Source organism: Alligator sinensis, unplaced genomic scaffold, assembly GCF_000455745.1.
Source record: "Alligator sinensis unplaced genomic scaffold, ASM45574v1 scaffold280_1, whole genome shotgun sequence".
In the NCBI taxonomy this organism is placed as follows: domain Eukaryota; kingdom Metazoa; phylum Chordata; order Crocodylia; family Alligatoridae; genus Alligator; species Alligator sinensis.
In genome coordinates, this window is record NW_005841835.1 from 1575177 (window position 1) to 1587300 (window position 12124).

General features: G+C 49.0%; 1 protein-coding gene across 8 annotated transcripts in view; it reads left to right on the forward strand.

Moving 5' to 3' along the window:
* Positions 1–5460: 5460 nt before the first annotated feature.
* Positions 5461–12124, forward strand: part of LTBP2 (latent transforming growth factor beta binding protein 2) — a 141470-nt gene continuing 134806 nt past the window's right edge. For 3 of the 8 annotated variants that reach the window (XM_025201046.1, XM_025201060.1, XM_025201092.1), the window contains exon 1: positions 5471–6686. In XM_025201046.1, coding sequence (XP_025056831.1) covers positions 6196–6686 — 491 coding nt within the window. In that variant the 5' untranslated portion in view covers positions 5471–6195. Of the gene's footprint in view, positions 6687–12124 lie in introns of all 8 variants that reach the window. The other 5 variants (XM_006015342.3, XM_006015345.3, XM_025201081.1 and 2 more) reach the window with 4 other exon arrangements.

The following is a 12124-nucleotide window of genomic DNA, read 5'->3' on the forward strand; positions in this document are numbered from 1 at the left end:
GCAATGAATTAGATAAGCCCCATATTTCAGAGTTCTGGATTGATGAGACCCCTGTCCTGCACCAGGTCTGCTTTGAAGGCTGTGCCCCTCCCCGCCCTTAGGCCCCTGAACTAAAAATGTATTAATTCTCCAAGCTCATCCCTCCAGGGCACACTGAATCCCTGAGTCAGACCTTGCCTTCCTCAGTGGAGAAGAGAAGCCAATTTTTCCTGTCTTGAGTTCTCTGACTTCCTGTACCTACAATTGCATTGTTCTAGTAATTGGACTTGCTCTGACTTTGGAGTAAGCCTTACTTCTCCCAGGGCCAAGAAGAGAATGGTGGTGTCAGCACAGTTCCATTCCCTTCCTTCTGTCCTCTATGTTACTGTGATGAGCCAATTCATTCTCTGGTATCTCCAGGATTAGCTTTGTCCTGTCTCTTGGAAGCACATCAGCTGGGACCTGGGAAGTATGTACTTTGGTAAGTAATCTGCTCAGTCAACTTCTGAGCCTGCCTTTTCTTGGGCTCTGTGTCTCTATGGTGGTTAGGAGCTTACAAAGTGAGCTGAGCTAAAATGAAGTAAGGCTACTTAACTTTAGAATATGAATGCCCACCCTGGGCTTACAGCATGGTCAGTTTGCACTTTTAGTTATTTCAGCATATGTTCCTGAAAGCCTGTGGCCAGACTGTCCAGTCACCAGAGATGGTCTGCAAATTCAGGATTGTTGGCTTGCTTTTTCATCATCTTTCCACTGCTAATCTCTCTTCTTGGATAAGGGTTTGATCTTGAAGGCAAATAGCCTGAACGATCCAGGGTCTGTTGTCTGTGTGAGTTCCTAAGAATTGAATTAGTTCATGTTCGTCTACTGCATCCCTGCTGAGCAGCACACTGAAGTCCAACTTCTGTTACAATTCCCCATGGGTTCTGCACATCCCTGTTTCTGATGGGTCCTTTTTCAGGGAAGGACAAACATAAAAGGAATACCCACGACTAGAGTAACCCCAGTGCCCTGAATGCAGCACATGGAGCCCTCAGTGTGTTAACCTGTCCTGTGGGGTGAGGCATCACTGCCTCTGTGACCCACACTTGCCAGTCTAGCAAGGCTCTCAGCGAGGCTCCTGCTCCCCTTCCAGGACTGAGGCAGCAGTTGTAGAGGGGAAATGCCTGTCTGGGCAAGTGCCAAATACAAGCTAGGGTCTCACTCCTAACACAGCCTGGTGAGCATGTGAGCAACCCTGCAGTAACAGAATATGGGTTCAGCTTGTGTCCTGTGCAGCCCTGGTCCATAAGAAACCCTGAATTAGAAAAGGGAGTGCACGGCTCCAGAGCCCCTCTCCCATGATAAGTGAGCGCTTGTGTATGTAGCAAGGGAAAGAGCTCCATGGAGGAAGCGGAGGGTTAGTGTAAAGTGGAGGGTTAGTGTAAACAAGGAGCAAAAATGATTCCAAAAGCAATGCCAGTTCCCTGGACCTGGCTCCATGCAGGCCTGAGGCCGAGGCAGCTGCAGTCTGTGCAAGGCATTGGATGGCCTGTTAATGGCTTCAGTTGGTTTATAGTTATCGTTCCTTGGTCCTGTCAATAAGGAACTGATTCCTCACCCCAAACTCTCCCTGGCCTCCTGCAGTCTGGGCTTGAGCTGATGTCCAGAGAGCTTTAATCAACTGGGTAAATAGTAACTTTGTTGTTTGTTCCAAAGGAGCAAATTGGCACCTCCTGTGTGAAGGTATTTTCTCACATCCTAATCGAGGATGAATCCAGAGAATGCCTGCAATCACTTCAGTGCAGACAAGTTTTTAACAAAGCCTGGCCCTCCAGCTCCTTGTTTTCCAAGCCTTGTTTATGGCATTGATAATTCTTTAGTGTCAGGTTTAGACATCAAGCATTTTTTCCACTGCTGCATAAGAAAACAATTAGGTGAAGATGGAGAAGATGTTCTTCTCACTTTAGAACAAAGAAACCAGCAATGGCTTGTATCAGACTGTGCTCTCTGGATCCAATAGCTACACACACAGTTGGCTTCTCAGGCAGACTTGACCTCAGCTATGCAGAAGGGGGGGTTGAATATGTACTGGAAAATCCCAGAGCACCCACTTGGATTTCCTCAATAATCTACTTCCCTGATAAACCAGCCAGGACTATCACCAAGGTCAAAACAGTAGTCAAGCCAGCTCCCTTCCCTCCTCACAGCTCTATCTCCAAACTTGGGTAGCCACAGAAAAGAACTCTATCCTTGTCTGCACTAGCACATCACTTTTAGTTCCTTTCCCAGGTAGTTCTTGCAAAAAAAAGGGCAGCGTTATTGTTGTTTATGGGGGCTGCTGCATCACCTTGTGTGAGTGCAGGACTGGAACTCAAGAGTTCTGGGTTTTCTCCCCAGGTCTGCTGCAGACCCAGTGCATTTTCTTGGGTGAGTTACTAACCCTCTGTGCTTCAGAGGCTGTGTGCTTTCCTGCTTGTCAAATGGGGCTGGTAATATTTTTCTGTCACAGAGTTTGGTGGGATATGTTCGTTAACACTTGCAAGGAACAGGGGTGGAGGTCATAGCAGAATTACCTCTCCTAGCCCATGCATTTACATTGCCAGCTGACTGAACCCAGAGGGTTGTATGGCTGTATTACACCCTACAAAGACCTTGCTTTCTCTAGCCCAGTGGTTCTCAACCTTTTTGGTACAAGGACCCATTTGTAAACATTACTGGCCAATACAGACCCAGTGTCCTTCACTCCCGACCCATTGCCTCCCACCCCCAAGGCCTCAGTCCCATGGGTGGGGCTGGGGGACAGTGTGTGGGGCATGGGGGGGCACCAAGCAGCCCCTTGCAGGCTGGAACTCTGCCAGCTTGCAAGGGAAAAGCCACAGTTTCCCAAGTTTTTTCTCCTTTAATGGAGAATCCATTTTAAAAGTTCATTTGCGACCCTTTCATATATTCTTGCGATCCACTTTCGGGTTGCGACCCACAGGTTGAGAAACGCTTGTCTACCCAACTGTTAAGAATTGGAGAAGACATGACTCCAGAGCTTGTAGGGTTGGTGGGGGTAGGGAGGTAGAGAGACAGCGCCAGCCAGAATGTGCAAGTGAGCAGGTGACTTTCCCTTCCTCTCTGCCAACCCATTTTCACCTGCCTGAACTGTGGAGAGTAGGAGGAAAGGGACAGGAAAAAGACTGTGCCAAGAAATGGTGAAAGTAGAAACTGAACAGGTGGATGAGGGGAGCAGAAAAGCAAGAGGAGCTGAAGGGCAGGCAGTTCAGTCAGTGTGACTTAGAGGAGGGTTTTAGCAACCAGGAACATGGATTTTGAGTTGTCTCAGAGCTGTGCTGGAACCAAGAGTGGGTGAGGGAGGAGACTGGGGGCTGTGCACACATGTAATTTGCTTTTGTTTCTTCATCTGGGGGAGCACATGGGTCTCTGAGGTTTCAGATTGGGACAGGGGTACTGTGCAAGTTGAACTCTGTGGCCAGCTTCAGCATTTCAGCTGAGCAAATACAGAGGGGAGAGTTCCTGACATAGTGAGGGGCACCCAGGCCTGGCGCAAGCAGTGTTTGAAGTGGTACTAAGAATCAGCTTGCCACTCACAGGAGGAAATGGGAGGTTCAGGGACTTGGATGGATTGGATTATAGACTTGAGAGCAACATCCTGACCTTGACGTAACAAATCTGAGACCTCTGAGAGGAAGCTGAGTGCAGAGCTTGGTGGTGAGCCCCAGTGCAAAAGAGGAGAGTGGGCAGTGAAATTACCGCCAGGAATGAGAAAGGAGGTGTTATCTAAGAGAGAGGTTTTTGAACAGGGAGGAGTACGTTGGCAACATCAGCTTTCTTACAAGTGGTGTTCTAGGAGCATGACTAAAGAGACTGAAAACTGCACGAGCAAATTGGAAAGCATAGGCAGAACAGGGTAGCAAGAGGGTCCCTTCTCACCATTGCTCCCAGCAAGGAGCAGAGCCTGCTCACCTGCTACAGAACTCCCAGGAACAAAGGGAGCAATGGCAACCTGCTGTTGAGCCACAGAGGAGAGAAAGAGAGGAAGCAGACAGACAGAAATTGGTGAGTGATAGAGTCCTATGGGTGTGAGGAGAACAGTGCCTGGAAGAATAGGTGGGGTCTGGTGGACAGGCCATAATATGCATGAGGATGGTGATAGAAGAGGTCAGGATCTGGCGGCAGCTCCCCTCATGTCTGCCTCTTTGCTCAGAGACCATAGATCTGGTGTATCTTCATTACACAGTGTATTGGATAGAGGCTGACAAGAGCCAGTCCTGGGTTCCAGTGGTGGGTGGCTTTTCCTGCTGGTGTGAACATAGAAAGATGAGCCTACTGGTGGTTGGGGGCCAGCTCAGATGAGTCCAGAGCCTGACCACTCTGGTGTTGCATCGCTGTGTGAGCCTGGGATTCCAATTAGCAAACACACCCAGCCAGGCCTATCGCAAGGGTATGTGCCATGAATGTGTCCTCCTCATCTTGAGCATGTGCCAAACCATTTCCTGTCCACTTTGTGCCTGGATCCCAGGAGACATTTATCAAGCTTTCACCCACAATTGCAGAGAGAAGTGAGGCCATCACAGAAGTGCAGTGTAGCCAGGATTCTTTCTGCCCCTGGATGGCCTGGTGAAGGAGTCCAGTCCCTGCTCCCCCAGGAAGGAAAGGCAGTATTTGTACCAGTTTTTACATGGCCAGTACAGGATGGAGGAGGAGAAGCAGCTTGGCCATGAGCACGGAGCTGGTAGGCTTAATGGGGCAGAAGTTGGGACTCTTGGCCCTGCACTTTCTCCTTAGACCAGGCCCTTCCTATGGCACTAGAAAGTGGTCTTTTGAAGTCAGTCCCTAACAGTAGTATAACTGGAGGGCAGGGGTGGGGAGAGGGACAACAGCTCTGGGCACTGATTTAGATGGGGCACCAGAATGGCGAAAGACGAGTGGGGGTTCTTCAGTCCCCCTTGTCCTCCACCACATACTCTTCCCAGGGCACTGAAACTGCCAGGTACACCTCTGGTGCCTAACCCCCCAAATACTCACATTGGAGGCAGGTGTGTGTGTGTGGGGGGGTTATGTTGCCCTTGTCCATCCAGCTGGAGCCATCCCCTGACCTTGCCTCATGGGAGCAGGATGGGTGGTCTTTGACCTGTAGCACGTGGTGCTTTGGATAGGTCTATTCCTGGCATGCACCCATGGCAGTATATAGATGAGCAGAGCATGGATCCACCCTAGCGGCTGCTCTGCTACATGTCTTATGCCAGATTCTTCCCCTCCCAGTGTGTCAGGGAAAGTCAGGTTTCCCTATGACAGAGGGGCTGCCTCTCTCCTTCAGTGCCCCTGCCCCAGTGGGGCTTAGAGCCAAAGTGTGAAATGCGACTAGTGGCACCAATCCTTTTCCAAGGCAGGAGGGCAAAAAGTGCTGGGCAATGTGGCATAGGGGGGCTGGGCCCAAGCCTGGGGTATTTTCTGTAGGGTAAATGTGTCCTGGATTGTGCTCCTCTGTCCCCTTGCCTGCTCCACCTTCACTGATGGCTTACAAGCTGTGCTGAAATCCAACGCTTGCTATGAGCTGAGGAAGCCGAGCCGCAGGCTGGTTTGGCAGCAGGGAGGGCTCTGGAGCCTGAGCGCGAGTGCTGTCAGTGGGCTATACAATGACCTGCCCAGTTGCTCACGGGTTAATGTTTCTCTGTTGTAGTTTGTTTCCCCTTGCCAAAGTGGGTGTTGCTGGAATGTCTCCTCATAGGGAGGGGGGCTGAGCCATGTCCTCTGCAGAGGGGGGGTGTCAGCATCAAAAAGACACAAAAGGGGGAGGTTTCCAAAAATAAAACCCTCCATCCCCTCCAGACTCTTGCCAGTACCAGAGGCAGACACGAAGGTGCTTGAAGCTGTCTACTGAGAGCTCAAGCTCTGACAGCCAGGAGAGCGGGGACAGGCAGGGGGAGAGGAGAGACTGGGGTAGGGAGGGACAGCTGCAGCTGCTCTGTGCAGCCCACGCTGTCGGGCTCGCTGTGCTACCTTCGCCTCAGGCTCTCATGCTCCTGCAAGCGGCAGGTACTGATTAAGCCGCCTGTGACATGGAGAAGCAAAGGACTGGTTCAGAGGGGCTTCCTTAAGAAGCTTTGTCTAGTCCCCTCTCTCCCAACCTCTGGCTGGACATTTGGCTTCATGGAGCTGCCAGCCCCACACTGAGAGCTCACTGCTCCTGCCAGAACTAGCCTTTCCCCCTGGCCCTGGGCAGGCACCATGAGAGGATCCTGGGGGAGTTTCCTCCCTTTCACGATAGCCCTCTTCCTAGGACTTGGTGATTCTCAGAGAGACTTTGCTGGAAGATTTGATGCAAGCTCTTCATTCCGAAGTGAATCTGGGAGCAGGGGCGTGCTCCAGCCGAGACTCCGGAGCCAGGGCAGGGCATACAACCTGTTCTGGGTGCACAGCCCTCCTCCTGCCCTGGAACACCGTCCTGCAACCCCTCGCACGGATCATGTCTCCGCAGCCTGGATGAGGAGTCTGGCAGGAGTGGATAACAGAAATCAGCCTTCTCTGCCTTCCGCTCACAAACTCTCTGCTCCCCAGAGTGCCAGAGCCCAAACTGCAGGCTCTCCCAGTGGGAGCCTAGTTCAGACGCCTGGGCGGAAGCAGAGGATGGATTCCTCGCACCAGCGGGTCGGGAATGGGCTCAAAGCTCATACCATGTCCCTGGCAAAAGAGCCAACTGGCAGAGGGCGGATGACAGGGTAAGTGCAGCCACAGAGGTCTCACTCCAGAACAAGGTACCTAACATGACTCCTCCTGTTACCCCAACACAGAAGGACTGAGATGGGCCAGGAAGGTCTCAGCTTCGGGAGACCTCAGTAAGTGATGATTCCAATCCAGAAATCCTGTCTCAGGACCTCTCTGGTCCCATGCAGACAACCTTTGTCCTCAGTGATGAGAAACAGCCCCTGCCAGAGTCCCAGGGCATAGAGCTCAGTCTCTTATCAACTCACTGTCCCATGTGCAGTTATGAGGGCTTGATCCATTGCTTGGCTTCAATTGTGTTGACCCTTGTTTGCTCTGGCACTGAGCCCAGGGCCCAAAACAGGTTAAGAGGAGCTGGCTCTGTTAGTAGCTCTAATGTTGTGTGCATGTCCCACATGTTTGGGAGCTGTTTGTGCTTCTGTCTGGAACACAGCGTCTGTGTATGCATGAGAGCAAGAGAGGGAGATACTGTATTGCCGGCTGGGTTCCTCATGGGGGTGTGTTGCATTGGAGTATCCCAGGCTTACTGCTTGCTTGTGTGAGTGCATGTGGTGTGTGTCAGACACCTGTGCTGTGTTGCAGGCTGTGGTGCTGCTGCCTTTCTTGTTCAGGTGCTACCTGTAGCAGGGAGGGCCTTAGGTGTGGTGCTGTGCAGGATGGTGGGCTGCAGTGTGCTTTGCTTGGCCTTATGGGATGTAGCCTCACTACTGTGGGCTCTGACTGCAGGTACCTGGCCTCTTGGCTCTGTCTCCCCATAATGGGCCCCTTGTAAGGTCTACATGCAGTAGCCTCCAGCTCCATATGGCTCCTGCTGGCTCAGCCAGGGGAGTCTACTTTTAACTTGTCTGACAGAGCTACCTCCAGCTGCAATCTCTGGCCATGATACTGAGGAGGTGGGATGGGGGCACTTGGCAGTTAGCTGGTCTGCTGAGGAGGAAATTCTCCTCAATGATGACATCATACCCAGTGCTGACAGAGCCCTTGGCCCTGGGGCCCTCCCTCTCCTTACATCCCTCTCTCTGCTCTCCTGCTAGGGATCCTCCTCACTGCCCTCTCTGCTGGCTTAGTGTTGCTGTTGAACCTGCTCTCCCAGATCAGGATTACCAGTCTCCTATAGCCATGAGATGTGGTGGAGAAAGCTGGCTGTGGGGCATATTACCCTCTGTTATGTGATCATAGGGGAGAATCACAGAGCTTTCTTTTAACACTGAACAAGAAACTCTGCTACAACAGTGGAAGCAGCTTAATTCCTAAAGTTCTCTCCCTTTTCATCTGTGCTGCACTTTGCCATAAATCTTTCCCTGCTTTGCCCCACCTGTCTTCATACAACAGCTTTAAAGAAGGGGAATCCACCACCATGCTTCTTCCCTATTTTTTAAAATATTTATCAGTAGCTGATAGTTATCAATAGGTTATGGATCCAGAAGTGGCTCTGTCTTCTCCACCTATCCAACTCTGTTCACATGGCAGCTTTGGAGGAGGTGGGGTTCCAGGTGATTCAGTTATATTAGCAAATTCTGATCTGTCAGCATCAGTCTCTTCTCAGAAGAACAGTGTCCCTTCACTAAGACTGTGGGGTGACCAGCCTTGCCAGTAGGATCACATGGGATCAGGGTACCAGCTGGATAGTTGCTGCCTCCTTCTCTAATCACAAATTCCCTTATCATTCTCAGCCACGTTCTTGGGCTGCAGCTAATTCCAGTGAAAACAGCAGGTGTCCCTTTTTATCCTCATGCAGCTTTATCAGAACTGGGTATCTTGGTTCAGGTTGATTTCAGATGGCTGAAGCTTAGATCTCTTTGTAGTGCCATCTCCCAACCACTAAGTAATGCTACATAGGATGAACATTTATCTGTGAGTTTGGTAGTTGTTCTGTTCTTTTGACCCAAAGTAGCTGAATTTGCCCCACTGAAGTGATTGGTGTGGGCTCTGCTTCACAGCTCGCTAGTGCTAACACATAGCCAGTGGACGTGTCTACACAAAACACCTTCATGTGCAGTGGACTGTTCCGCTGAGCATTAGTGTGTCACAGCAAAAATGGTGCTAATGTGCTAATGCGCACTAGAATTAGTCTACTGTGCATTGTCACAAAAAAGTATGCCTTTGCTACTGCGCATTAATACAGCTACTGCACCTTTATCTAGTACTTCATATTAGAGGTACTAAATGTGCAGTAGCAAAGGCACATTAATGAATGTGAAGATGCACCCAGTATGTTGGAAAATTCCCTTAGCAATCTATACTGCTCCCTCCAGCAAGCTATTCCCTTGTGAACTGGGGAGGCCCGGAAGTAATATGCTTTACATTTAATTGATCCCAAAAGCTTGGAGTTCAGAGCTGGCAAATTATGGCTTACTGTTTATACTTTTGGAGAGCAGGACAAGGAAAGTCACCTTTATAACTTACTGTGACTTGTTGGATTGGGGCTGGGGGGGAAGGGTTAGTGCCTGTCTAGAAGAATAGTTAACAAGGTTAACGCATTGTCTTTCCTGAAACAAGCCTTATGTAGTTTTACTGCCTTAGGTGCTAGAGAGTCTTTGAATTGTGACTTTCTCTTCAGCCCACCAGACTCCCATGACTCAACCTCATCTACCGTTGTGTTTGCCTTTGCTACACCTGCCTCATTTTTGTCCAGGAAACTCAGTGTTTCTTGGACACTAAGTGTTCTAAAGAGGCTTTCTTTGACAGTTTTTCCTTTTCCCCATACGAGAACATTTTCTTTTCTACCACTCACACTATACTTTCAGTACTTTCTTGTACGGTGATTTGCATTTTTCCTCACTTACCTAGACAGTCAAGTTGTATCACCCATTCCAGCTGAAGCTCAGATGTATTATAATAATTCAGAGAGCTCCTTGTTTAAAATCCTGGTTACTAGGTAATGTTATATTTGTCCTTCCCTCCTGATTCCCAAGTCAAAATATTCTGCTTGTAAATCCAGGGCCCTTGTATGGGTTACTACATTTATTCTGTGACCCGCTTCCTTTGGTAGCAGAATCCTGTTACTGTACCGCATTCTTTTTTGGAATAAAGTGCTCTTGGCACTTTATAGGACTGATGTCACAGTTAAGTCTCGGTTCCTTCCTCAGTGACAAGACATGATTTTTTTATAGATATTCCAAGTTTCTCTGCCTCGCTGACCCAAGCTGAACACAGTGTAGTCTACAATTCACTGTGTTCAGTTTGGTCACTGTTAGGAATTTGCCAAATAGCTCCTTCTACTCCAGATTGCTGCATAAGCATACCCAGGTGTAAGCCTTGGAGAGAACTGGATTTTGGTTTTCCTCCTCAGTGTCAGCTTCTGATGTCAGAAGTGGTAGGCCTGTGGAGAATGTCTGGGGCATGATGAAAGGTGGTGATCCAGACATGCACCCATGGACAACTATGAGCCTGGCATACTGCATGTATTCTTCATCAATGCCACAGAGGTGCTCTACAGAGTGCCAGTCCACTGCCTCCCCCAGCAACACCTGAAGACTGGCACTGATCTACACTTGGGCTGATACAGTTTGTTGCTCTCTGTTCCACTCCCTTCTGCTTTTACTTTCTCTAGTGAACTCCACCTAGAAAAGCTGGGAAGGGTAATATGAAGGTTTGTATATACAATGAATGTTCTCCTAGGTTTGAAACACCTCCATTTTGGGCAGCCTTCACTCTGCTGCCTGCCTGGCTCCAGTACAAACTTCAGTCACAGTCCCATGCTTTTCTCAAATAATCCAATGCCATCTCATACAGTTTCCTTTCCACTCTTTTTGGATTCTTGCCTATTGCATCTTTACTCCTGTTTTATCTTTTCTGTTTTGTGCTGATGCCTCTGCCCTAAGGGCCCGGTAGATAATGTTGCTAGTTTTCTCTACAATGAATGTTTCAGGAGAGGTCAGTTCATGTCCAAGGCTGCTCCAGAGCTGAGTGAAAAATGATGCTATCTAAACTGCACGTTTTTAGTGGTTTGTCTAAGCCAGGAGCTTTTCACTGTTATTCTGTGTTGGATAAGAGGAGTTCGTTGTGAACTTTGTGTATGCAGTTGGATGAAATATGCTGGCCTGTGTTATGTAGGAGATCAGATCTGATGAGCTAATGATCCCTTCAGGCTCAAAACTATGATTCTATAAATGACTCAAATGGAGTCCTTGTATTTGGCGGTGCAGAGAGAAATGCACAGCGCTACAGGATAATGGATTGAGGTAGCTGTAAAATAGAAGAAGAAGAAGAAATTATTGTATTATTTAGGAAGCAGCATGTGCTCATGTAATTAGGCTGTGCACATCATTAAACTATGCAGCTCCATGATCTTATCAGTGTTTTCTTGTTCTCCTTCCCTGCTACTTGTAACACTCCTCATATCTGGTGTCATGTAAGACTGCAAAATCTTCTGGGCATTTGTCTTCTTTTGTGTCTGTACAGCACCCATCCCTAATGGAGGCCTCGGGCACTGCTGTGATGCAAGTAACTAACCATAATAACTGATTTGCCTATGGCAGGAAAGTTAAGCTTGCACATTCAGCCTGGACCATGACATGTCTTGATGGAAAGGACAAAGGGGTCTTCATGGTATATGCTTCATATTTTCTTAAGGATTTTTTTTCCCTTCCAACATGGTTATGTGGGCAGTAGATTTGGGGTTGAAGTTGCTGCAGACTTAACCTGTACTTACCTGGTTGTGCTGGCAGAAAGCAGCTGCCACTGCCAAGTTAATAATGCCTGGGTACATCTACATGCTTCTGGCAGCGCTACATGACTCCACTCATCAGCTTTGCTGCCAAAAGTGCCTCCTGGGAAGTTAGCAGCTTTTGAATGGACTGTAGCAGCTGGCAGAAGGTGCTGGAATGTCTACAAGTACCTTCTGCTGGCTGCCAGATGGCGGCAGAAGCTTTCTTTTGCTTAAAGCAGGTGTTGTAAGGGCTGGCAGAAAGAGGGAGTTTAACTGCCACAAAGAAGCCCTGAGCTAGGGCACACCCAGAGTTCAGCTGACAGAAGACTGTTGTGTAGACTAGGTCAGAAACTCCAGAAAAATGAGTCAAGCCTCCTTTCTCTTAGCATTTTAAGGCTAGAAACAATATAGTGTCCAGAGGAAAGGCAGTGACTAAGGCCCTGACCTTGCAAAGAGAATGGCACTGGTGGACCTCTGTCCCTCACAAAACCCTTCTGAGGTGAATGGGGCTTCCCATGAGCCCAGAGGTGTGTCCTGATGCTTTTCTTGGTAGGATCAGGGCCTGAGAAAGTATCTGTCTTGAGGCTGTTTTTCCTGTCTTGATGCTGTGTGTTTCTTGCAGCATTTCTAAGCCTTGCTTTGTGAATGGGGAACTTTTGTGCTCAACTTGGGAGTAACCCATAGCTGCTTCCTGTAGCCTGAGATGTTCAGTTCATAGGGTTTCATAGTTTCATAGTTTCATAGTTTCAGGGTCGGAAGGGACCTAATAGATCTTCTAGCCCG